Source organism: Ranitomeya variabilis, chromosome 1 (genome assembly GCF_051348905.1).
Source record: "Ranitomeya variabilis isolate aRanVar5 chromosome 1, aRanVar5.hap1, whole genome shotgun sequence".
NCBI classification, from domain to species: domain Eukaryota; kingdom Metazoa; phylum Chordata; class Amphibia; order Anura; family Dendrobatidae; genus Ranitomeya; species Ranitomeya variabilis.
This window is the reverse complement of record NC_135232.1, coordinates 809,025,330-809,053,326: the sequence shown is the minus strand read 5'-3', so window position 1 is coordinate 809,053,326 and position 27,997 is coordinate 809,025,330. Positions and strand designations below refer to the sequence as shown.

Sequence of the window (27,997 nt, the reverse complement as noted above, 5' to 3'; positions counted from 1 at the left end):
GTGTAATCCACGCACTGTCCATGATTAACACTAATGTATACGAGAAGTTTTGCCTATTTATATTGTCATACGAGAAAATCACTGATGAAACACGGATCGTAAAAACTGACACTGACCAAACACTGAAAATTCTGATGGAAAACACTGATGAAACAAACAGATTTATGTTTAAAGGGGTTGTCCATTACTAGGACACGTATGGCCTAAAAAATAAAAAAGCTTTTACTAGCCTCCCATGCCGGCATCATTCCCGCAGTTCCAGGACTCCTGTGCGGTTGCATGACACGGGATGGCTGGCGCCCAATCAGTGGTCGTGTCACTGTCCCCGCCTTCAATTTGTCTGAAGGTGGGGACAGTGACGCCACCGCTGATTGGACACCAGGCTGACATGTCACAACAACCGCACAGGAGTCCCAGGAGGAGAGTGTAAGCTTTTTTATTTCATCGGGGCCAAGTGTAGGAAATGAGAAGGAGTTGTCCAAGCAAAACATGACATCCAATCATGTGAAATCAAAAAGGAATTTCATTAATATGTTTTAGGCCTCTTTCACACGTCAGTGTCTCCGGTACGTGTAGTGACAGTTTTCTCACGTACCGGAGACACTGACACACGTAGACCCATTTAAATGAATGGGTCTATGCACATGTGCGTGTTTTCACACGGACCGTATGTCCATGCTGAAAACACGTAGACATGTCCGTTTTTTACCGGCAGCACGGACCACAATACGGACAGCACACGTGCACACGGAGAACAGTGTGCACTCTCCTCCGTGTGCACGTACCGCCCGCAGGAGAGACAGCGCTACAGTAAGCGCTGTCCCCCCCGCATGTGGTGCTGAAGGCAGAATTCATCTCTTCTCCCCCAGCGTTCGTTGGAGAGAAGAGATGAAAGATCGATTTTTATTTTTATTTTTTTTTTTTTATAAAAAAAATTTTGCATGTGCCCCCCGCCTTTCCCCACAGTGCGCCGCCTGGCCCCTTGCCGCAGAAATACTCACCTAGCTCCCGCGATGTCTCCTCTGTCCTCTCCGCGCTGGCAGCTTCTCCTGTGTGAGCGGTCACGTGGGACCGCTCATTACAGTCAGGGAATATTCCCTGACTGTAATAAGCGTTACCACGTGACCGCTCACACAGGAGAAGCTGCCAGCGCGGAGAGGACAGCGGAGACATCGCGGGAGCTAGGTGAGTATTTCTGCGGCAAGGGGCCAGGCGGCGCACTGAGGGGGGAGGCGGGGGGCACATGCAAAAATTTTTTTATAAAAAAAAATAAAATAAAAAAAAAAATCGATCTTTCATCTCTTCTCTCCAACGAACGCTGGGGGAGAAGAGATGAATTCTGCCTTCAGCACCATATGCGGGGGGGACAGCGCTTACTGTAGCGCTGTCTCTCCTGCACGGTCCGTGTGGTCCTCAGGCGGCACACGGATGCCGCACGTGTGCCACACTGATGTGCCACTTGAGCACACGGACACAGATATCTACGGTACCGGTTTTTCCGGTACCGGAAATATCAGGACGTGTGAAAGAGGCCTTCGGAACCTTTTCATTAACACTTACACCCCTTTCTGGAGAGTTTAGTTATTTCAATAACAAAGTTGCACATTTAACCCCTTAACGACCGCCGATACGCCTTCCTTTTAACGACGGGAGTTAAGGGTACTTATGCCTCAGCGCCGCTTATTAACGGCGCTGAGAAATAAGTGTATAGCGCACCCCAGCATCGGGTGATTCGGGTCGGTTTTTACCAACCCCGGTGTTGCAATCACCGTTACTCACCGAATAACGGCGACCTCGGGAAAATAAAAAAAAAAAAAAAATCTGATTTCCCATTTAATTTCTCTCTCCTCTGATCCACCCCAATACCTCCGGTGAGCCTGGACCCTCCTGCTTCCCCCCCCCCCCCCCCGTGATGCTCCCGGCGTCTTCTTCCAGGAAGAAAATAGCGGGCGCATGCGCAGTGTGCCCGCCGGCACCAACAGGAAATTTTTCCTATTGGTTCATTTTAAATCACTGTGATAGACCCTGTCACAGTGAGCAAAATAAATAAAATAGTAAACCAAACCCCCCTTATCACCCCCTTAATTAGGTTACAAAAAAAGTATTTCCATATTTCCACTAGGGTTAGGGTTGGGGCTAGGTTTATGATTAGGGTTAAGGGTGTGTTGGGGTTAGGATTGTGGTTAGGGTTATGGTTAGGGTTGAGATTAGGGTTAGAATTAGAATTGTGGGGTTTCCACTGTTTAGGTACATCAGGAGGTCTCCAAACGAGACATAGCACCCACCATTGATTCCAGACAATTTTGCGCTCAAAAAAGTCAAACAAACAGTGCTTCCCCTCCCTTCTGAGCCCTGCCATTCGCCCACATACGGGGTATCAGCTTACTCAGGAGAAATTGCACAACAAATTGTATGGTTCATTTTCTCCTGACACCCTGTTGTGAAAATAGAAAAAAAAAATTGATTCCAAAGTCAATTTTTTTGTGAAAAAAAAAACGTTCATTTTTTCCTTCCACGTTGCTTTAGTTCTCGAAAAGAATCTGAAAGGTTAATAAAGTTTATGAATGTGGTTTTGCTCACCTTAAGGGGTGAAGTTTTCACACTTTTGGGTATTTTCTGTTATATTGATCCCCCAAACTCACTTCAAATGTGAGGTGGTCTCTAAAAAAATGGTTTTGTAAAGTTTGTTGGAAAAATGAGAAATCGCTAGTCAACTTTTAACCCTTATAATGTCCTAACATAAAAAAAATAATTTCCAAAATTGTGCTGATGTAATTTAGACATGTGGGAAATGTTATTTATTAACTATTTTGTGTGACACCGCTCTCTGATTTAAGGGTGCAAAAATTAAAAGCTTGACAATTGCAAAATGTATAAGATTTTTGCCAAATTTCAGTTTTCTTCATAAATAAATGCAAGTTATATCAAATAAATTTTACACAAATACATTTTACACTAACATGAAGTACACGAAAAAACAACCTCAGAATCAGTGGGATACATTGAAGCGTTCCAGAGCTACAACCTCAGACAGTGTAGAACATGAGAAGAAATGGGGATATAGTCCAATGTAATCAGAAATTGTAAATTAGAATATTACATATAACAAATAGATAAAAGTACATAGACTAGGATCAGGTAAAAAGATGTGGACAGTGTGTCCTGACTACAAATGATCTTGCTTTTTTTCTGCGTAAAAATGATGTATAATGAAGATACAAGTATCACAGTGATTATAGCAAACTGCACGCTATACCAAAATTAGGACAGGGTTATACGCTCGCATATGGGCTTACCCATAGTGTTGCTAAGGCTACTTTCACACTAGCGTCGTGCACTGCACGTCGCTATGCGTCGTCTTGCAGAAAAAACGCATCCTGCAAAAGTGCTTGCAGGATGCGTTTTTTCTCAACAGACTTTTATTAGCGACGCAGTGCGACGGTTGCGTCGTGTTGCGTCGGACCGTCGCCACCAAAAAAACGTTGCTTGTAAAGTTTTTTGGTGCGTCGTCTGCAGCATTTCCGACTGCGCAAGCATGGCCGGAACTCCGCCCCGCCTCCCCGCACCTCACAATGGGGCAGCGGATGCGTTGGAAAACTGCATCCGCTGCCCCCGTTGTGTGGCGCATTCACAGCTAGCGTCGGTGCGCTGCAACGTCGCATAGCGACGTGCAGAGCACGACGCTAGTGTGAAAGTAGGACATGTGTCCACGCCGCCACGATGCACGTTTCGCCTCTTTATCACCGCAAAGTACTGCAGTGCACAGGCGCTGGGCCTCTCTGACCTTTCCGGCACCTGCGCACTGCAGTACTTTACTCTGCCCTCAACAGGGCAGACAAAGTAGGCCTGCGCTGGAGCTGCGGTGTGAAGACCTGAAGAGGACGTCATGGAATGAAGATAGGGGGCGCCGGAGCGGACCTGAGACACCCATCGAACGCGGACCAGAGCGGGACCGCCCCTGGTTGAGTATAATCTAACCTCTTTTTCTCCTCTTTCAGGTAACATCGGGGGCTTATCTACAGCATTACAGAATGCTGTAGATAAGCCCCTGATGATGGTGGGCTTACCTCACCATCGATTTTGGGGGTGACCGGTTCCCATTAAATAGTGCAATGCCTTGGACAATGTATGAAAACATTAGATATTTAACGAAAACTTAACAGTGATCATCATACTGTGAAGGCACAGACAGAGTTAATGCAGATAAAGGCAGAATGAGGAAGGTTTCTGCCAGACAAATTCATTGGATTAAGAGAGCAGCTGCCAAAATACCATTACAAAGTAGCAAACAGTTATTTGAAGCTGCTGGTGCCTCTGGAGTCCCTCGAACCTCAAGGTGTAAGATGCTTCAAAGGCTTGCTGTGGTTCATAAACCTACTATTCGGCCACCCCTAAACAGTGTTCACAAGCAGAAACGGTTGCAGCGGGCCCAGACATACATGAAGACTAATTTTCAAACAGTCTTGTTTACTGATGAGTGTGGAGCAACCCTGGATGGTCCAGATGGATGGAGTAGTAGATGGTTGGTGTATGGCTACCATGTCCCAACAAGGCTGCGACATCAGCAAGGAGGTGGAGGAGTCATGTTTTGGGCCAGAATCATGGGGAAACAACTGGTATGGCCCTTTAAGGTTCCTGAAGGTGTGAAAATGACCTCTGCAAAGTATATAGAGTTTCTGACTGACAACTTTCTTCCATGGTATAAAAAGCAGAAACGTGCCTTCAGGAACAAAATCATCTTCATGCATGACAATGCACCATCTCATGCTGCAAAGAATCCCTCCGAGTCATTGGCTGCTATGGGCATAAAAGGAGATAAACTCGTGGCGTGGCCAATATCTTCCCCTGACCTCAACCCTATAGAGAACCTTTGGAGTATCATCAAACAAAAGATCTATGAGGGTGGGAGGCAGTTCACATCAAAACAGCAGCTCTGAGAGGCTATTCTGACTTCATGCAAAGAAATACAAGCAGAAACTCTCCAAAAACTCACAAGTTCAATGGATGCAAGAATTGTGAAGGTGATATCAAAGAAGGGGTCCTATGTTAACATGTAACTTGGCCTGTTAGGATGTTTTTTTTTTAGTTAAATAGATTTTTTGGTCAGTGAATGTGACCTCCTAATGCTGCAAATTCCACAAATGCGGCATCAATAGTAAAAAGATCTAATGTTAAAAATAATAAAAAAAAAAAAATAGTTATATACTCACCGTCTGTCGGCCCATCGGATTCAGAACCGGTCTTTCCCGCTCCTCGCGACGCCCCGGTGTCCACTCCATGCATTGCGGTCTCGCGGGATGACGACGCAGCGGTCTCGCGAGACCGCTACGTCATCATCTCGCGAGACCGCAATGCACTCTTGGGACCGGAGCGCGCGAGGAGTGTCGGTAACCGCTTCGCCTGGATCCGGGGCCAACGGAAGGTGAGTATATACCGTATTTTTCCAACTATAAGACGCACTTTTTTTCCTCCAAATTTGGGAGGAAAGTGTGGGTGCGTCTTATAGTACGGATATAGCATGTGGGGAGGGGGGCAGCAGCGAGTGGGATTGCAATGATATCCCACTTCAGGATGTCCCTGCTGCCGGAATCAGCTGCTGGGGAAACCACATGGCCCCGCTGATTAAGTGCAGTGAATATTCATTAGCGGCTCCCCGCCCACTGATCAGCTGAGCGGTGAGCAGCAAATGAATACTGCACTTAAGCAGCGACACACAGTTTCCCCAGCACTGATTCTGGGGAGAATCTGTGTGTCCGGGGGAGGAGGCAGCAGCAGCAGGGGCTAGGAGATCGCTGCATACCTGCCTGTGCTGGACGCTGAGCTGTCTGTGGTGCACAAGGAGGACCTGTGTGATGTCAGAAGTGGGCGGGCTGGAGCATCACATGGCAGCTCAGAGCCCTCCCTCTTCTGACATCATCATAGGTCCTTCAGACTCCCACCTAGAATCTGCAGCTTCCTGTTATGTCCTGCGTGTGCGCTGTGGAAAGGCAACAAGAGAGAGGGCTCTGTGTGTGCAGCCATGGGATGCTCCAGCTTTTACCTCACCACAGGCTGGCTCCCACAATTAAGAGGTTAGTCTTTACAAAACACAATAAAGCACTCTGCCACTCCTTTGGTGAACTATAACTCCCAGCATGTCATAGGATCTGCAGGACATGCTGGGAGTTATAGTTCTCCCATGGGATTTTAAAGCAGCACTCCAGTGTTATTTTGCAGTGCTGGAGTGGTGCTTTCACTATAAGCCCTGTGCCCCCATTCTTATACTCACCCTCCAGCGTCTTCATATAGTACTTTACAGACACCACACTGGTCCCGCAGCTTCCAACATAATAATGTACTATTATATATAATAACACCACATATAATAGTATGTTATTTATGTTATTAAATATTTTACCACATTTTTTTTGCTTCAAATATTTTTTCCCTATTTTCCACCTCTAAAACCTGGGTGCGCCTTATAGTCCGGTGCGTCCTATAGTCCGAAAAATACGGTAACTATTTTTTATTTTAATTTTTTTTTTTTTTAAACAGGGATATGATGCCCACATTGCTATATACTGCGTGGCCTGTGTTATACACTGCGTGCGTGGGCTGTTATATACTACTTGGCTGTGTTATATGCTATGTGGGCTCTAATGCACTCCGTGGGCTGTGCTATATACTACGTGGCTGTGCTATATACTACGTGGCTGTGCTATATACTACGTGGGCTGTTATATACTAGATGGCCGGCCGTGAACAATCAGCGACATGTGCAGTCCGGAAGTGAATTGGCGCGGGATTTGAACCACGCTTCGCTAATTGGTCGCGGCCGGCCGAATCCTATGTATTCAATGTATTATTCTAAAATCTTCATAAATAAACTACATACATATTCTAGAATATCCGATGCGTTAGAATCGGGCTACCATGTAGTGCGTATATAATTCATTACATATTTGTTTGATGTAATCCTGAAGTTCCTAAAAAAAAATCTGATAGCTGCTACTGCGCAGGCGCAATCAGCTTTGTAGAGAAAAAAAAATGTCCTCCTCCAAGTAGCATTTATTTTTTATTTTATGAATTTCAGGATAACCTCAAACAAATGAATTCGCCTGCCTGCAGAATGGGATAGACAGATAGACCGATAGATAGGAAAATTCATTATGTAAACTAGGGGGCAGGTCAGTGAGGGATCAGTGACCTGTCAGCAGTCTGCAGTATGAATACCTAATCAGAGCACCACATGCAGAACCCCCACAGACCGCCCCGGAGCACGGGCATATCATTAAGGCTACTTTCACACTAGCGTCGGGAACAACCCGTCGCTGTGCGTCGGGCCGAGGTTCCCGACGCTAGCGTGGTCTCCGCCGCACAACGGGGGCAGCGGATGCATTTTTCCCACGCATCCGCTGCCCCATTGTGAGGTGCGGGGAAGTGCGGGGAGGTGGGGGCGGAGTTCCGGCCGCGCATGCGCGGTCGGAAAAAGCGGACCGTCGGGAGCAAAAAACGTTACATGTAACGTTTTTTTCTCCCGACGGTCCGCTAACACACGCCCAAGCGTCGCAAAACGGACGCGACGTTTTGCAATGCGTCGCTAATGCGTCGCTAATGTTAGTCTATGACGAAAAAACGTATCCAGCAAGAACTTTTGCTGGATGCGTATTTTCGGCAAAACGACGCATTTGCGACGTATTGCAGTTAACGCTAGTGTGAAACTAGCCTAACTCACAACTGAAAATAAAGATTAAACAACAACCACAAGACGGATTTCATCAACCAAGGCATCATTTTAAAAAGTATAATGGCGCCAACCTGACAATGTGTGTAGGTTACTGTGCACAATCCTGCTGACAGGTTCCCTTTAAGGGCAATATTATGAACGGCCCCAGAACATGAAGTGTCAGAAACATGCACACAATAAGGAGCTTCATGAAATGACTATGTTAAAAAACCACTTCATCAAGGAGGAAGGAGAAAGCAGGAAATGTTTAGAAACATGTGCGACAGGGCAGGACTAGAAGCTGTGATTCATGCTTCACCACACACACTGAGGAATATGGGAACCTTTCAACTAGGCCTAGCACCGAGTCTAGCCATTATATATGTGCACACTACAGTACTACTTTTATACTTTCCTACATGAGAACCCTCAGAAATCCATAGATCTACAATATGGTGTCTATGCCACAGGAAAGATAACAGCAAACCACTAAAGGTACCTTCACACTAAGCGACGCTGCAGCGATACAGACAACGATGCCGATCGCTGCAGCGTCGCTGTGTGGTCACTGGAGAGCTGTCACACAGACCGCTCTCCAGCGACCAACGATGCCAAGGTCCCCTGGTAACCAGGGTAAACATCGGGTTACTAAGCGCAGGGCCGTGCTTAGTAACCCGATGTTTACCCTGGTTACCACTGTAAAAGTAAAAAAAAACAAACAGTACATACTCACATTCCGGTGTCTGTCACACGTCCCTTGCCGTCTGCTTTCCACACTGACTGCGATTGCCGGCCGTAAAGTACAGCACAGCGGTGACGTCACCGCTGTGCTCTGCTTTCACTTTACGGCGGCAATCACAGTCAGTGCGGGAAGCAGACGGCAAGGGACGTGTGACAGACACCGGAATGTGAGTATGTACTGTTTGTTTTTTTTACTTTTACAATGGTAACCAGGGTAAACATCGGGTTACTAAGCGCGGCCCTGCGCTTAGTAACCCGATATTTACCCTGGTTACCATTGTAAAACATTGCTGGCATCGTTGCTTTTGCTGTCAAACACGACGATACACGCCGATCTGACGACCAAATAAAGTTCTGGACTTTCAGCAACGACCAGCGATATCACAGCAGGATCCTGATCGCTGCTGCCTGTCAAACACAACGATATCGCTATCCAGGACGCTGCAACGTCACGGATCGCTAGCGATATTGTTTAGTGTGAAGGTACCTTAAGATCATGGATGCATTAACAATTATTACTCTAGTAGTTGTGGGACTGTGGAATGGATACTTTTTTTTATAAATAATTTAAAAAGAATAAAAAGCAACGTCTTGAAGAAAAAAAATCCAGTAACTTTCAGGTGACATTATTTTTATGTTAAAGAATGTAGTGCTAGAAATAGTCCCCACCTTTAGTCCACACCTAGTCTACTGACTGAATTCAGAAAGCCAAATAATTCTACAGATCACATGATTTCAAGAGGTTTTGTCTGTGACATTGACTACACCCCCACACCAGACAGCAGTTGTCAAGAGGAAAATAAATAAAAAATTAAAATCAATGGCCTATCCTCTTCTTATGGTAGTTTGCTCGCTGTGATACCCTTCACAAACATATTGCACACCTGAGCTGAGTGTGCATTATATGGGTAGGTCGGGAGTAGAGATGAGCGAATTTGATCGGGTCCCTGCTTATTTGGCAAGCTATAGCGCTTACCGAATAAGTTGCAGAGGGAACCCGCCTTCCTGGAGCGCTCCCAATTATCAGCTGTTCGGCTCCGCAGCTTCATGTGTCGTGACAGCCTACGCGCTCCAGGTATCCAGGATCCCTCTGCAGCTTATTCAGTAAGCGCTATAGCTTGACGAATAAGCAGAGACTATCAAAATCGCTCATCGCTAGTCAGGATAAGCAGCGGTTTATCAGCTAGCTGACTGCTAAGGTCAATGGCCACTTAAAGCTATGTTCACACATTGCATTTTTTTTTTCCGCAGACAAAACCTGCTCTCTTGGCAGTTAAAGAAGTTGTCCACTACTATAACCTTTTTTTTTTTCATAAATCTTGCTATTATGTGCCACTGAAAACATCTACTGTGTTTATTTTAGCAATATTACCTTTTATCATGCTGTAGCAGCACATCTTTAGTTAATGGGGTTAATCGACAACTTCCTTTCTCCTGAGTTATTGTGCTCTAATACTACAAGTTCCATGATGCATTGCACTGCCACTAAGCCCGAACCTGGCACACCCACTCCAAAACACACCCAAACCCCTCCCTCCTCTAGCTTCAAAAAGATTTGTGATGTCATTTCTGTCCAACCTCCTTTTACATTTGTCCAACCCACACTCCATTACACACACGGATGGATGGATGGATGGATGGATACAGATATATCTATGTCCATTTCCATAGATATGTCCATATCCATGTTTCTAAACCCCTTCACCCCTGGACCATTTTTGTTTTCGTTTATCGCTCCCCTCCTTTCCAGAGCCATCATTTGTCCGTCAATATGGCCATGTGAGGGCTTATTTTTTGCGGGACAAGTTCTACTTTTGAACGACACCATTGGTTTTACCATGTCGTGTAACAGAAAATGTGAAAAAAATTCAAAGTGCAATGAAATTGCAAAAAAGTGCAATCCCACACTTGTTTTTTGCTTGGCTTTTTTGCTAGGTTCACTAAATGCTAAGGCTGTGTGCACACGTTGCGGATTTGATTGCAGATCCGCAGGGTTTTTTGCCACACTGAATTGCATAAAATCCGCAGTGTAGTGCACAACCAATGTAAGTCTATGGGAGCCGCAGACTTGTGCACATGCTGCGGAAAAAGCCGCACCGAAACGCAGCTTTTTTTTCTCGCAGCATGTCACTTTTGTGCGGAACTGCAGCGTTTATGCAGCCATAGACTTTCATTGAGTTGGGCACATCCACAGCAAAACCGCAGGTGTAAAAAAGATCTGCAGTTTAGATGCGGATGTGGGTCCGAGAAACGCTGCAGCTCGGGAGGAGGGAAGTGTGTGGGCGGTGACGGTGTGCGTGTATGTGTGGGCGGGCGGGGTCTGCGGGCTGTTCGGATGTGTGCGGCACTGTGCGGGACTGTTCAGGTGTGTGCGGGGTCTGCGGGCTGTTCGGATGTGTGCGGTGACTGTTCAGATGTGTGCGGCCCTGTGCGGGACTCTTCGGGTGTGTGCAGGCATCATCCGATGGGACTACAAGTACGCAGCATCCAATCTGCAGCTCATTCGGATGTAATCCGGACAGTGGACACACCCTACGCTATCCATACATCTATCAATAGATATATCTATCCAGATATATCTATAGATAGATATATGAATAGATAGATGTATGCATCTATAGATTTATCTATATGTAGATATGTCTATCCATTTAATCTATCATCTATCTGTCTATCTGTGTGTGTAATGGAGTGTGGGTTGGACAAATGTAAAAGAGGAGGTTGGACAATAATGACATCACAAATCTTTTTTTTTTGTTCAATAATACACCTTTATTTAGCTTTCCAAAACGCATAAAAACCGCACCAAAAGCGAATTAAAAAATGCATCAAAACCGTGCAAAAACCTGCATAAAAAACGCATCAAAACTGCACAAAAACCGCACCAAAAACTGCATCAAAACCGCACCAAAAACTGTATCAAAGCCGCACCAAAACTGCACCAAAAACTGCATCAAAACTGCACCAGGTTTTGATGCAGTTTTTGGTGCGGTTTATGCACGGTTTTAGTGCCGTTTTTGGAAATAAATAAACGGAAAATGTGCATGATTTGAATGGAAACATGCATGAAAAAACGGATTCCAAGGCCGGATTCATCATTTCACATCTCAGTTTCATACGTTTTTTGCCGGATCCGTCGCTGTGCGTTTTTTCGACGGACAGAAAAAAAAAACATTCCTCTGTATGTGTTTTCCGTCCGGCAGAAACAGCTTTTTTGACAGATCCGGCAAAAAACGGATGAAACGTGTGGCCATCAAGCGCAATCTGGCGCTAATACAACTATATGAGAAAAAAACGGATCCGGCGGAAAAAAATGGATCCGTTTTTTTTTCAAAACTCGCCGGATTGTGCCTGACGGCAAAAACCTGATGTGAAAGCAGCCTAATATATGGATAGATACATCTATGTATCTACAGATATATCTATCTATAAATTTATCTATAGATAGATATATCCATAGATATATAATAGAAAGGCCGATGTTTCTAAGGCTACTTTCACACTAGCGTCGTGCACTGCACGTCGCAATGCGTCGTTGTGGAGAAAAAACGCGTCCTGCTAAGTTGCCCGCAGGATGCGTTTTTTCTCCATAGACTTTTATTAGCGACCCAGTGCCACACGTCGCAACCGTAGCGCGACGGTTGCGCCGTGTTTTGGCGCACCGCCGGCACAAAAAAAAGTTATATGTAACTTTTTTTGTGCGTCTAGTCCGCCATTTTCGACGGCGCTTGCACGGGCGAAACGCAGTCCCCTCCTCCCCGGACCTTGCAATGGGGCAGCGGAAGCGTCTTAAGACTGGACCAGTATGCGTCGGTACGTCGGGCCGACGCTAGTGTGAAAGCAGCCTAAGGCTACTTTCACACTTGCGTTTATAGCAATCCATCTTTTTGGGAAAAAAACGGATCCTGCAAATGTGCTCGCAGGATGCGTTTTTTACCCATAGACTTGTATTAGTGACAGATCGCGACGGATGGCAACACGTCGCGTCTGTCGTGCAACGGATGCGTCGTGTTTAGGCGGCATGTTGGGACGAAAAAACATTCAAGTGAAAGTTTTTTTTGTCTGTCGCGTCCGCCATTTTCTACCGCGCATCCGCGGCCAAAAATCCGCCCCCTCCTCCCCGGACTTCAGAATGGGCAGCGGATGCGTTGAAAAACTGCATCCACTGCCCACGACGTGCACAAATTTCACAACGTGCGTCAGTACGTAGGCCCGACGCATAGCGACGGACCCGTACCGACGCAAGGGTTAAATAGGCCTTTATGAGTGTTTAATTAAAAAACTGAAAAAAACGGCGTGGGCTCCCGCGCAATTTTCTGCACCAGAGGGGGAAAGCCGACGGCCGGGGGCCAATATTTGTAGCCTGCTAGGAATATCAGCCCACAGCTGTCTGCGTAGCCTTTACTGGCTATTAAAATACGGAGACCCCCCCAAAAAAATGACGTGAGGTCCCCCTATATTTTATAGCCAGAAAGGCTACGCAGACAGCTGCGGGCTGATATTCATAGCCTAGAGAGGGGCCATGGATATTGCCCCATCCCCCCCCCCCCCCCGGCTACAAATACCAGTCCGCAGCCGCCCCAGAAATCTGTAAGATGCGCCAATTCCGGCACTTAGCCCCTCTCTTCCCACTCCCGTGTAGCGGTGGGATATGGGGTAATAAGGGGTTAATGTCTCCTTGCTATTGTAAGGTGACATTAAGCCGGGTTAATAACGGAGAGGCGTCAATAAGACGCCTATCCATTATTAATCCAATAGTAAGAAAGGGTTAATAAAACACACACACACACACACACACACATTAGGAAAAAGTATTTTAATATTCTTCATTTAACCATACTTACCATACTTCAGCGCCTGCAAAAAACGTAAAATAAACCGTATACTACCTGTCCGCCGTAGTCCAATTAATAACGAGTGTCCCACGACGATCTCCCCTATAGAACAGTGACATTGGGTGATGTCACTGCTCTATAGGACCCTCAGTGACACACTGACAGGAGACATGACATGGCTCCTGCCGTGCATCACTGAGAGGTTACTAAAGTTCACTGGTCTCACTTTATGGCAAAAAGCTGCGTGGGAACTTCCTCACACAGCAATGCCATAAAGTGAGACTAGGGACTATTTTCTCACAGGGGCGTAGGAATACATTGTGGGAGGATACCTTCCTCCCCTCATTGTGTTCCTGGAGCCCCTGAAGAGCAGTCGCATTATCTGATGCTCCTGCTCTCCACGGGAGATCGTCGAGGGACACTCGTTATAATTGGATTTCTGCGGATCAGGGAGTATAGTGTTTGTTTATTATTTTAATATTTTTTACAGATGACAATGGCTTTGGGGATCAAAGTGACAAGTGATGGTGAGTATGTACTCTATGTTACATGTACTGTATGTCTGTATGTATGTATTGTATGTATGTAATGTATGTGGCATGTCGCATGATGTCGCATGTCGTCGCATGCTGCATGTCGCATGGTGTCACATGCTGCACGTCGTCGCATGCTGCATGTCGTCGCATGGCGCATGTATGTATGTATGTATGTATGTATGTATGTATGTATGTATGTATGTATGTATGTATGTATGTATGTATGTACATGTGTATTTTTTTTTACATTCAACACATTAGCCGGATGATGGGACTACTACTGTCCCATCATTGGCTAATGTGTCACTCACTGCCACTGTAGCAGGCAGAGCCCGATGGGACTTGTAGTCCCATCGGACGATGCCTGCACACAGAGACACACACACACACACACACACACACACAACACACACAACACACACCCCAAAGACCACAAGACCACCCCCCAGCAGACCCCAGCACATACCGGGGGACCGCACAGCACCGGCACCGGGGACCGCACAGCACCGGCACCGGGGACCGCACAGCACCGGGGACCGCACAGCACCGGGGACCGCCCACACATCCCTACCTAGCCCCGCTCGCCCCCAGCACAGCCCCGCAGGCAGCCTCAGCCCCGCCCACAGCCCAGTCACTCTTTATGAGTGACTGCTGTCTGTGGAGCCTGGGGTCACGCCTGCTACGGACGTCACGTCAATTTCCAGAGTCTGGAAATTGACGTGACGCCGGCGGAAATGAGTGGCGACTGAAGCCTGGGGGTCACGTGACCCGGACTCAGCCACCAGCATAGCACCGCTCACAGGCGAAAACGGCTAAGGAAGGTATTTACACAATTCATCAGGGGCCCCGGGGGGATACATTGGGGGTTAATTGAAAGTAGTGGACAACCCCTTTAAGAAGCAATGCCAAAAAAGCAGGTTGTGCCAAGTGCCGCATTTTTGTCAGGGTACAATTATCTCTTGTACATGCTGATAAAGGTTAGTGCATAAAAATAATCTAATTCTACTTCATCAGGTTTTGGCACCAAAAACACAACAAAATCGGAAACCTGCGGTTTTTGATGCTTTTTTGTTGCATTACCAATGGCTTTCAATGGGTGAAAGACGCTGAAAGAGCTGAAAGAAGTGGCATGCTACGTTTTCCAAAAACGCAGCTATTCAACAAAACGGTCAAGAAAAAGAAAACCGAGCTATGTGCATGAGATTTCTGAAATCTCAGACTTTGCCGGTACTGTGAAATTCAGCAGAAAAATTGCATTAAAACAACGCTGCAGAAACACAACGTGTAAATAGCCTTAAAGACGCAATCCAATTAACTTTTTTTTATTCCCTAAACCTTACCGGCTCACACTACCAGAAGTGGCTTATTCAATATATGTCAATGGAGCATCAAAACCGAGGGTCCGTAGATCTACATTGTAATAGACTTCTGACTCATACATAGACCTTCTTTAAGGCTCAATTAAAATTAACGTCGTGGCTTCATCTTCTAATAGCTCAGAGTGTGCCGTGACTTCCATTGCACAGAAAGACATTAAAGGGAACCTGTCACCCCCAAAATCGATGGCGAGGTAAGATCACCGTCATCAGGGGCTTATCTGCAGCATTCTGTAATGCTGTAGATAAGCCCCCGATGTTACCCGAAAGATGAGAAAATTATATTAATACGTCACAGGCTCTGGCTATGACGTGTCAGATCTTGGGGAAACAAGAATGAAAGCACTTTACCATTTCTGTAGCTTCCATTGAAGTCAAGTGATATTTAGAATGGCACAAATAGACAAAACATCATCTCTGCCATGAATGGCTGATATGGGAGTAACCCTACAACTTAAAAAACGTCAGAAGCTATTGTAGGAAATCCAAAACTTTTAGTGGCCAAGGACCACCAGATACATCAACAGGAAACAAGTGACACAGATTTCTAGGTACATCTACTTCCTGGCTCCTGTATTTGCCCCCCACCATATCCCAAGTGCTTATTTTTTATCTTGACTAGTCAGAGGTTGTACCACCTGTCAATACATTATTCTTACTTGAATCGGTCTTCATTAAAAATGTTGCACCGCTTGCCTTCTATAGCATCTGCGTTGCACTGTCTATTGCTGCCAGTAGAATGAGTGAACTAAAAATCCATCAGTATGCTGGTTCTAAGGGTCAGACAAGGAGCTTGTACATTTTACCATTCTTTACTAAGCAGATTTAACATCACAGACAACAAAGATGACTGTGCATGGACATTAAGAGCCTTTGAAAGCAAACTAAAGTAACAATTTTAAACGAAACCTGCAAAAACATGCATTTAAGTATAATGAAAAAGGCCCCAGAAGGTGGAAATTCCCTTCAGTTGCCTGCATCGGCAATATTGTGTATGTGGCAGACCTAATAAAAAAGGGATTAAACCAGGGGTGCAATTACATAAGTGTAAAACGAGAGTGCTTTAAAAAAATAATAATCACTTCCTGGTTAATGTCACATGGTTCCGCTTAGTGCGGGAGTTCTGTCTGAGCAGTCATGTGACCATTTCAGAGCAGCTGATAGGCTGTGAGGTTCCATGTGGTAAACTATGAGGGCTTCCAAGCTGGAGCACCGGGCAGTAAAGGACGTGAGGGTGTACACTTGTCTAAGTGTGCGAGGACGACAAGTGCACTGTGCTTTCATATTACAGTGCTACAACTGGTACAGGTGAGTGGGTGCTGCAAGTTCTGGCTTTGGGTTGGTATGTAAGGACAGATCACCTTTACGCATAGATATTACCGTAATATGTTTTCTGATTATTGCGTCTCCTGAAACAGTGAAATAGTAACCTAAACTGGTACTTTGCTGTCAATATTAAAATTAAAGTGTCATGGAAACCTAGAGGTAGTCAGTTTATATATGTAATGTATCAAACTGAAAAAAAAAAAAAAAATGACACCATTGTATGGTACAGCACTTCATTACAATTTGCTGTATTCATGAGCCTGGTGCTCCTGCCCCTCAGTGTCTGACGGCCGCTGTGTATACAAACAGATCCATCAATGGTATATACAGACCTTTCTTTCATACAAATGCCTATCATTTGGTATGCCAGTCCAGCAGTTACCACGCAGATCCTAATGTTCTCTTCTACTACGGCCTCAATCACTCTGACAGTCATCACGTCACCATATTGTACTGTCTGCTGAGGAAGCAAGTCACGGGCCAGCTGTGCTTCTACGGACCAGAAACAACTGCATGTGGCAAGATGCTCAGTCTCCCTATAGTCTCACTTTTTTACTGACTTGTGGCTTATAATGAGTATAACTACTGTAAGGGAAATCAGCTTCAAACTAATCTCACTAGGTTCAGTTCATGCACACGACCGTATTTTTGGTCTGAGTGCGACCAAACAAAACATTGGATCGCACTGAGACTGATGTTATTGTATGGGATCGTGCACATGTCCGATTTTTTTTCCCTCAGACTGAGCATCATGCCCGGGTTTGATCCTATACTCAGATCACAATAGGTCATGCAAGTCAGGGAACCCTTAGAAAACATCGAACTGTGCTGAGATGACATTGGAGTGCTGTCACATTTTTACAGACTAGAGAAGAGAAAAGACATGCACTCTTGCTTTGTGGTGGTGCTGACTGGACGTGGAAATATTCCACCAAAATGTAGTCCCAAGGATAAACAGTCGCATTCAAAGTTCCTTCAAAATTTTGCCAAGAGTTTTTTTTATTTTCAAAAACACCAAAATTAGACAATTCACCGCAGTGGTAAAAGGTAACGTTTCGACCCGCTGGGTCTTTATCAAACCTTCCTTATAATAAAGAGACCGGTAGAGGACATGTTCCCAAGTGAGGCACTGGAGTCCCACCGCAGACGCCAGATGCAGCACACAAGCAGCCCCTAACGGGACTCCAGTACCTCACTTGGGAACATGTCCTCTACCGGTCTCTTTATTATAAGGAAGGTTTGATAAAGACCCAGCGGGTCGAAACGTTACCTTTTACCACTGCGGTGAATTGTCTAATTTTGGTGTTTTTGAAAATAAAAAAACACTTGCTTGGCAAAATTTTGAAGGAACTTTGAGTGTGACTGTTTATCCTTGGGACTACATTTTTACAGACTGACAAAGTGAAGTAGAGATTTTTTTCCCCCCATATTCTTATCATCTGAGAAAATTGAATCACTCAGATCAAACTTGCATTTACCTAATGGGCCCGATGAGAGAAAATACGTTGGTGTGAACCTAGTCTTATTGTGACCTTGTGCTACAAGCAGAGCTGCAGTGTAAGATCACATTCCCATGTTCAGTATATGGTCAGTATTTTACCTCAGCATCTGTAAGCCAAAACCAGGAGTGGGTGATAAATACAGAAGTGGTGATGTATTTCCATTATACTTTTCCTCTGGTTGTTCCTCTCCTGGTTTTGGCTTACAGATACTGAAATAAACTCAAATACTCAACGTCTGAACTTTGTTTAAAGCACAGAAATGGAAAGGTTAGCTTCAAATGACAAAGAAACCACAGTGGGGTTTCACATACCCATAAAACCCAGCCTGATCGTTTGGTCACCTGATCTTAGCCTACAAGGCATTTGGCTCAGATCAGGGGGGTCCTTGGCCTGTGTAATGTCCAGTCCTACTAGGGAATATTGACAGACGTAATCCTCATAGGTCAGCCAAGTTACCTAACAACTCTGTCCAAATTACCAATCAATAGTTCATCTTTAATAAGAAACGGGAGGGGAAAAAAAACAAAAAAAAAAAAAACACATGAGATGACTGCTGACCCTTTTCCCATTAAAGTTCTGAAGCACCGGAGAGGTTTAGCAGATATAAGACATTAGTGTACAGAATGTAGATGCTGCAACACTTTAAAGACGTTCCTTAAGGATTGTTGCTTCCCTCCACAGACACATAATGCTGATATGAAAATAGCTACACAACACTGACACATGGGTTTAATGCAGGCCCATTGGCAGAAGACAGGTTAGCCTGTAAAGTGTACACCATCTCATAGAAGTGAGTCAGAACTTCAGCTGAGGGGTCCCCAAGTCAGCAAATAGGAGTTTATGGTTTGGCTTCATATCCCAAGTCATGTGGCAAGGTCCTTTAGGGTATGTGCACACGTTGCAGATTTGGCCCTGCGGAACCGCAGCGGATTTGGCCCTGCGGAACCGCAGCGGATTTGGCCCTGCGGAACCGCAGCGGATTTGGCCCTGCGGAACCGCAGCGGATTTGGCCCTGCGGAACCGCAGCGGATTTGGCCCTGCGGAACCGCAGCGGATTTGGCCCTGCGGAACCGCAGCGGATTTGGCCCTGCGGAACCGCAGCGGATTTGGCCCTGCGGAACCGCAGCGGATTTGGCCCTGCGGAACCGCAGCGGATTTGGCCCTGCGGAACCGCAGCGGATTTGGCCCTGCGGAACCGCAGCGGATTTGGCCCTGCGGAACCGCAGCGGATTTGGCCCTGCGGAACCGCAGCGGATTTGGCCCTGCGGAACCGCAGCGGATTTGGCCCTGCGGAACCGCAGCGGATTTGGCCCTGCGGAACCGCAGCGGATTTGGCCCTGCGGAACCGCAGCGGATTTGGCCCTGCGGAACCGCAGCGGATTTGGCCCTGCGGAACCGCAGCGGATTTGGCCCTGCGGAACCGCAGCGGATTTGGCCCTGCGGAACCGCAGCAGTTTTCCATGCGGTGTACAGTACTATGTAAACCTATGGAAAACCAAATTCGCAGTGCACATGCTGTGGAAAATTCCACGCAGAAACGCAGAGGTTTATTTATCGCAGCATGTCAATTCTTTGTGCGGATTCCGCAGCATTTTACACCTGTTCCATAATAGGAATCTGCAGGTGTAAAAACGCAGGCGAAATCTGCACAAAACCTGCAGGGAATCTGCAGGTAAAATGCAGGTAGTTTTACCTGCGGATTCTACAGAATCTGCGCGGAAAAATATGCAAGGGAATCCGCAATGTGTGCACATACCCTTAAAGGGCCGATATTGAATTTTAGGGACCCTTTAATAGTTTCAGTCCTCTTTCCATCTAAAGAGAGTACTTGAGTAGCCAAATTCCACTGGAGCACTGCATTTGCTATAAGTCTCCTTACATCAACTTGGCGCTCTCCACAGAAAAAACTTTACCCCGTAGATACCATAACCCTAAAGGGCGCAGTACTGAGAGGAGAGCTGCTGCGTTTTCTGCGGTGTTCTTGGGGCAAGGTCCTAAAGGCAAACCTTTAACAACCACTCATTTTCAAAACATTTGCCAACTACAGTCTAATCGACGCTTCAGTATTCGAGAAGACAATGCGAAAAAAGGGAAGTAGTAGAAATATTCGTTTTAAGGTCAGGATCCACTCCTTTAAAAGACAGATGGTTAAAAAGAAATACGTCGGAAATACTGAAGTGTGAATGAGGCCGTACAGAGATCCTTACTTTGGTACATCACTAGAATATACAGCACTAGTGCCATCTGTAGGGGTCTGATGAAGGGGCTGCATTGGTCACGAGTGTTACCAGATACATCACTATTACACACATGCTGTGGATTTAATGGCGTGGGCTCAGATTTGTGGTGGACTTTATCAACTTGCTGGGGGATTTCACCGCCTGTCCGTAATAAAAGCCTTACACAATCACATATCCACAGTGAGAATGTAAATTGATGATCCACTCCACGTGGCTATTCAGCAAAAGCTACTGTAACATGCTGCAGACACGGGACAAAGAATCCACAGCGTGACTGCCCGTCTGTGAACAAACCCAGAATCCACGGTATCAGAAGAAGAGGTATATTATAGACAGAACGATCCAAGAAAAGCTGCACAATACCAAAAGGGATATGTATCTACCACCCCTTGTGTCTGTGCAGTAGGCCCAGGGTGGCAGATGACTGAGGCTACTTTCACACTATGTGACGCGCCAACGCATATGTGAAAAAAAAAACACAACGGGGGCAGCGGATGCAGTTTTACAACGCATCCGCTGCCCCATTGTGATGTCCGGGGAGGAGGGGGCGGAGTTCCGGCCGCACATGCGCGGTCGGAAATGGCGGACACGACACACAAAAAAAAGTTACAGGTAACTTTTTTTGTGCCGACGGTCCGACGCAACACGACGGATGCAACGTGTGGCAATCCGTCGCTAATGCAAGTGTATGAAGAGAAAACGCATCCTGCAGGCAATTTTGCAGGATGCGTTTTTCCCCAAAACGACGCATTGCGACGTGCGTCCTACGACGCTAGTGTGAAAGCAGCCTGACCGACAAGAAAACCTATGGATAGAAGCGAGCCATCTCACCTTACCATCATACTCATCTCTACACCACCATGGACTGGCATCGGATTGAAGGGTGTTTATCATAAACTAGAGAAAATCTCAGGAGATGGTTATCATATCTGCATCTACACCATGCAGCTGGCCAGATCCCACAATTAAGTAGTCAATGTCTGTATTAACACTATAGGTTTTCCAGAAATGTCTATGAAAGTGGCGTATGCTGCCAATTAACAATTCACACTGGGGTCTGTTTTCCGATCCTGTACTACTACCACAGTGAGGGAGGGCATTGTAAGATACCATGTCCCTGCTCTACCTATCAACCTGCAGCCCTGTCAACAAGTCTATTAGGAACGTTGGTCTAATCATAACCAATCAGGTCGCTGGTTTCATTTCTGAACCTGCACAAGAAGAATGATAGCTGGAGTCTGATTGGTCAGTGGAGCCACATGAATGTGAGGCACAAGGGCAGTACATTACCACACCGGGCTATACACATGGCACAAGTGACGGGCACCGGGCCCTCAGCACATGTACACAGCGGCTATGGACGTGTGCCGGTGTGCTCCCCTCCTCCCTCGGATGACAGTGCAATCCCTCCTCCCGGGCCTCTCCCTCCTGCCCGCCGCCACCAGTCACCCAGCCTGCCGGGCACACGGAGCTCCACACCAGTATGTAGGTGGGGGAGGCAGGCACCACACGTGTGTACAGTGACACGGGCGGCCGCTCTCCGGTGCCGGGCCTCAAGCCTCGGCCTCAAGGCAAGGAAGGCCCCGGGCACCGCAGGAGCAAGTTCTGGGCGAGGAGGCCACAGGGCAGGGCGGCAGCTATGGGCAGGGACGTGGCGACATGTCGCGACCACAAGGCCACCCGGACATGGAGACAGGAGCCGGCTACGCCGGGGGAGGAGGCCCAGGCCTGGGGAGCGGAGCCGTGTGCCTCTGGAATGGCCGCGGGCGTCCTGTGCCAGCCTGCGCCTACACCCGGGGAGCCCGGGTCCTCGCCAGTGTCCTCCCCCCGGCTCTCACCTTCATGTCGGGACATCCTATCGCTCAGGCCGCCGCCGCTGCAGCTGCTGCTCCGACTCCTCCTCCTAGTGAGAGAGCAGAGAGTGTGTGCGCTTCCTCCTCACTCTCCGCCTCTTCCTCCTGACACACTGCACCGACTGCCTCCGCTGCCTGCCTGTACGGGGCGCTCCTCCTCACACCGGACTCATATGCTGTGGAGCAGGGATGTGCGGGCACAGACCATCATGTGTAGGGCCGAGCACACACAATGGCGCGCTATGGAGGAGAGCGGCAGAACTACTGAGGGGTTGCCACTGGCAACCGAGTAGGCCGCAATGGAAGGCTGCGCCTGGGCGTCTCGTCACTGGCTGTGATAAGCCTCATCCTCCACAAGCCTCGTGTGCTATACTGGGGGAGCCAGGACTTGTGTAGCCTCCCTCAGGCTTGTGGTGAGGTGCTGCAGTGGGTAGCCTGGCTACAGGCCCTCACGGGCCGCACAAATGGGGCGTTTGGGCGGATTTTTCTGCGTGTCTACAACCTTTTTTTTTTGTCAAAGTTTAACAATTTGATTCCAAGTTATTTCCACCTCATCCATGTGTGTCCCTTTTTTCTGTGAGCATTGTTTTATGCCAGAAAATAAAAAATAGACATATTCCCTATTTTTCTTTACATTTTTCTTAATTTATTATTATTTATTTATATAGCACCATTGATTCCATGGTGCTGTACATGAGAAGGGGTTACATACAAGTTACAGATATCACTTACAGTAAGCAAACTAACAATTACAGACTGATACAGTGGGGTGAGGACCCTGCCCTTGAGGGCTTACATTCTGCAGGATTATGGGGAAGGAGACAGTAGGTCGGGGGTTGCAGGAGCTCCAGTGTTGGTGAGGGGGTAGCTCTGGTAGTGGTGAGGAGGCAGCAGCGGGGTCAGTGCAGGCTGTAGGCTTTCCTGAAGAGATGGGTTTTCAGGTTCCGTCTGAAGGATCCGAATGTGGTTGATAGTCGGACGTGTTGGGGCAAAGAATTCCAGAGGATGGGGGATATTCGTGAGAAGTCTTGGAGGCGATTGGGTGAGGAGCGAATAAGCATGGAGGAGAGAAGGAGGTCTTGGGAGGACCAGAGATTACGTGAGGGAAGAGATTACGTGAGGGAAGATATCGGGAGATTAGTTCAGAGATATATGGAGGAGACAGGTTATGGATGGCTTTGTAGGTCAGTATTAGTAACTAGATGGTGGCCCTATTCTAACGCATCGGGTGTTCTAGAATATGCATGTCCACGTAGTATATTGCCCAGCGACGTAGTATATTGCCCAGCCATGTAGTATATTGGCCAGACACGTAGTATATTGCCCAGCCACGTAGTATATTGAACAGCCACGTAGTATATTGGCCAGACACGTAGTATATTGCCCAGCCATGTAGTATATTGGCCAGACACGTAGTATATTGCCCAGCCACGTAGTATATTGAACAGCCACGTAGTATATTGAACAGCCACGTAGTATATTGCCCAGTGACGTAGTATATTGCCCAGTCACGTAGTATATAGCCCAGCCACGTAGTATATTGCCCAGCCACGTAGTATATACCCCAGCCATGTACTATATTGCCCAGCCACGTATATTGCCCAGTGACGTAGTATATAGCCCAGCCACGTAGTATATTGCCCAGCCACGTAGTATATTGCCCAGTGACGTAGTATATTGGCCAGACACGTAGTATATAGCCCATCCACGTAGTATATAGCCCAGCCACGTAGTATATAGCCCAGTCACGTAGTATATTGCCCAGCCACGTAGTATATTGCCCAGTCACGTAGTACATTGCCCAGCCACGTAGTATATAGCCCAGCCACGTAGTATATACCCCAGCCACGTAGTATATACCCCAGCCACGTAGTATATTGCCCAGTCACGTAGTATATTGCCCAGCCACGTAGTATATAGCCCAGCCACGTAGTATATACCCCAGCCACGTAGTATATACCCCAGCCACGTAGTATATACCCCAGCCACGTAGTATATTGCCCAGCAGGGCCGGTTTTAGACAAAGTGGGGCCCTAGGCAAAAATGTAAAGTGGGGCCCCAAATGCTAACATTGTAAAATCACACAAACATTTAGGTTACATTACATGAGCAGGATGCGGATACAGTTGGTGGAGGGGCCTGGAGCCAGTGCTCGCACTGTGGTCCCCATATTTAGGGGGCTTATATCGGCCAACTGGTCTGCCACTGTTGGCTGTATGCAGGGGCGTTGCTAGGGTTAGAAAAGATTGGGGGCCCAAGCCCCAAGACAAAGAGTTGCCCCCAACCCCCTCTTAATTTTTTTTAACACCACAGATAATACAGTGATAACTCTCTGAGTACAGATAATTTAGTATATATCACATGCAGTCCTATGTCACACCACAGATAGACATAGCGTTTCAGAGTAAGACTATGTTCACATGCAGCATTTTTTTCAGTAGCCAAAACCTTTTCTATTAGTAAAAACGTTGCGTTCAAAACACCTGTTTTTCAGCTTGTTTTGTGGTGTTCTTCACACTTTTTTCAGCTTTTTTTTGGAGTGAGGATGTTTGCTTTGTCTACAGTATAGTATGTTTAACCCCTTCTGCCAGCTGACGGAATAGTACGTCAGCTGGCAGATCCCCTGCTTTGAGGTGGACTCCGGCGGTGAGGCCCACCTCAAAGCCGCCACATGTCAGCCCGCGCCCATTAACTAGTTAAATGCCGCCGTCAAACGCTGACAGCGGCATTTAACTAGCGCTCCCGGCTGTGCGGCCGGGAGTGCTCGCACCGCTGACCCCCATCACATGATCGGGGGTCATCGGTGCATTGCCATAACAATCAGAGGTCTCCTTGAGACCTCTATGGTTGTTGATGGCCGATTGCTTTGAGCGCCACCCTGTGGTCGGCGTTCAAATCAACCCTGCGTTTCTGCTACATAGAGGTGATCTGTACTTCACCTCTATGTGGCAGAGCCGATCGTGTAGTGCATGCTTCTAGCCTCCTATGGAGGCTATTGAAGCATGCCAAAATTAAAAAAAAAAAAGTGTTTAAAAAAATAAAAAATATATAAAAGTTCAAATCACCCCCCCTTTCGCCCCAATCAAAATAAAACACTAAAAGAAAAATCAAACCTACACATATTTGGTATTGCCGCGTTCAGAATTGCCCGATCTATCAATAAAAATAAAGGATTAACCTGATCACTAAATGGCGTAGCGAGAAAAAAAATCAAAACGCCAAAATTAAGTTTTTTTGGTCGCTGCGACATTGCATTAAAATGCAATAACGGTCGATCAAAAGAACGTATCTGCACCAAAATGGTATAATTAAAAACGCCAGCTTGGCACGCAAAAAATAAGCCCTCACCCGACCCCAGATCATGAAAAATGGAGACGCTACGGGTATCAGAAAATGGCGCAATTTTTTTTTTTTTGTTTGTTTGTTTTTAGCAAACTTTGGAATTTTTTTTTACCATTTAGATAAAAGAGAACCTAGACATGTTTGGTGTCTATGAACTCGTAATGACCTGGAGAATCATAATGGCAGGTCAGGTTCAGCATTTGGTTAACCTAGCAAAAAAGCCAAACAAAAAACAAGTGTGAGATTGCACTTTTTTTGCAATTTCATCGCACTTGGAATTTTTTCCCCGTTTTCTGTTACACAGCATGGTAAAACCAATGGTATTTTTCAAAAGTACATCTCGTCCCGCAAAAAATAAGCCCTCACATGGCCATATTGACGGAAAAATAAAAAAGTTATGGCTCTGGGAAGGAAAGGAGCGAAAAACGAAAAAAGCTTGGGGTGTGAAGGGGTTAAGACCACATTCATACGATCAGTATTTTGTCAGTATTTCACATCAGTATGTGTAAGGCTACTTTCACACTAGCATTTTTTTGCATACGTCGCAATGCGTCGTTTTGGCGAAAAAACGCATCCTGCAAAGTCGTCTGCAGGATGCGTTTTTTCCCCATAGACTAACATTAGCGACGCATTGCGACGTATTGACACACGTCGCAACCGCCGTGCGACGGTTGCGTCGTGTTGTGGCGGACCGCCGGCCGCAAAAAACGTTACATGTAACTTTTTTTGTGCCGACGGTCTGCCAGTTCAGACCGCGCATGCGCGGCTGGAACTCCGCCCCCACCTCCCCGCACCTCACAATGGGGCAGCGGATGCGTGGAAAAACAGCATCCGCTGCCCCATTGTGCGGCGCTTGCACAGTATGCGTCGGGCCGACGCAGCACGACGGCCCCGTACCGACGCTAGTGTGAAAGTAGCCTAAGCCAAAACCAGGAGGGTGATAAATACAGAAGTGGTGATGTGTTTCTCAGGCTATGTGAGCACGTTGCGGATTTTGCTGTGGAGCTGCAGCAGTTTTCCATGCGTTGAACAGCACCATGTAAACGTATGGAAAACAAAATCTGCCGTACACAAGCTGCGGAAAAATACCACTCGGAAACGCTGTGTTGTATTTTTTGTATTTTCTGCAGCATGTCAATTCTTTGTGCAGATTCCGCAGCGTTTTACACCTGCTCCATAATAGTGTAAAAACGCTGTTGAAAGCCGCACAAAAACGCGGTAATTCCGCCGTAAATCCGCCCTGTGTTTTACCTGCAGACTTGTAGGAATCTGCGTGGAAAAATCCGCGGCAGATTCCGCAACGTGAGCACATAGCCTCATTGTTCCACTGCTGATTCTGCATTACAAATACTGATGTGAAATACTGAACATGTGAACGAGACCTAATAGTTTAATTCACCAAAACCACTTAAAAATTGCAGTGAAAAATGCCGTTGCAATATCTGCAGCTTTTTTATTCTTTCATTGCTTTCTACAGGTGAAAATACGCTGAAAGAAGTGACACGCTACAGATTTAAAAAGCGCTACAGTTCTGAAATCCAGTCAGGAAAGAAACAAGTGTATGCAGGAGATTTTGGAAATCTCCTATGTTTTGCTGGCACTTTGAAAAGCAGCTTTTCGCCATGTTCATATGCAGAATTTTTGCAGCTTTTTCTTCTGCAAATAAGAAGTTTACAGCATTTTACAGCACAAGCAAAAACTGAGATTTTCAGAAATCTCCTGCACACCCTTTTATTTTCCCCTGACTGAATTTCACAACTGCAGCGTTTTTTAAATCTGCAGCGTGTCACTTTCAGCAATTTTTTTCACCCGTACAAAGCAATGAAAAAGTTTAAAAAATGCTGCAAATGTTGCAACGTTGATTTTCGCTGCGTTTTTTGTGAATAACACTAACTTTATTAAACATGTACTGTAGACAAAATGCATACTGTAAAAACAAACAGCAAAAGCTCTAAGGGTGTGTGCCCACAATCAGAAAACGCTGCAGGTCAGCTGCTGTGTACTTGTGCAGCTTCCAACCCGCAGCGGCCAGATGTTACAGTATAGTGGATGGGATTTCAAGAAATTCCATCTCTACTATGCGCCACTGACACCCGCACCTCACCCGCAGAGGCGGACATGGGGCGCGTCTGTCCAGACCCCAGCATGCCAATTTATCTGGCGCAGATGCGAGTCTCCACTAGAGAAATCTCTCCCGTGCAATGTATAGGACGCAGGGATACCGCACAGATCAATGAACACACGCGGAATCACCTGTGTTCAAAAGATGGCATCACTTTGGACGCAGCACATGTCCGCTGCATCCAAAGGGCTGCCATTTCCGGATCCTCTGCACATACCCTAAAAAATGGGTGCTTTGAAAGCAGTGTTTTTACTGCCAAGAGAGCAGGCTTTAGCTGCAAAAAAAAATAAAAATCCAAAAACGCTGATTCCTATGCACACCTGTTCTATATAAAAGCAGGGTGGCACATGTTAAGGAGCTGAAACTCCTAAACCCTTCATCCAATTTTAATGTGGATACCCTCAAATGAAAGCTGAAAG

The 27,997-nt window shown here is 46.5% G+C and overlaps 1 protein-coding gene across 1 annotated transcript in view; it reads right to left on the bottom strand.

Annotated features, from left to right (window-relative positions):
• The window catches only part of KCMF1 (potassium channel modulatory factor 1), a 97,167-nt gene extending 74,813 nt beyond the window's left edge, over positions 1 to 22,354 (bottom strand). Inside the window, exon 1 of the mRNA XM_077274417.1 lies at positions 22,100 to 22,354. Coding sequence (XP_077130532.1) covers positions 22,100 to 22,115 — 16 coding nt within the window. The 5' untranslated portion in view covers positions 22,116 to 22,354. The remainder of the gene's footprint in view (positions 1 to 22,099) is intronic.
• Positions 22,355 to 27,997: the final 5,643 nt, after the last annotated feature.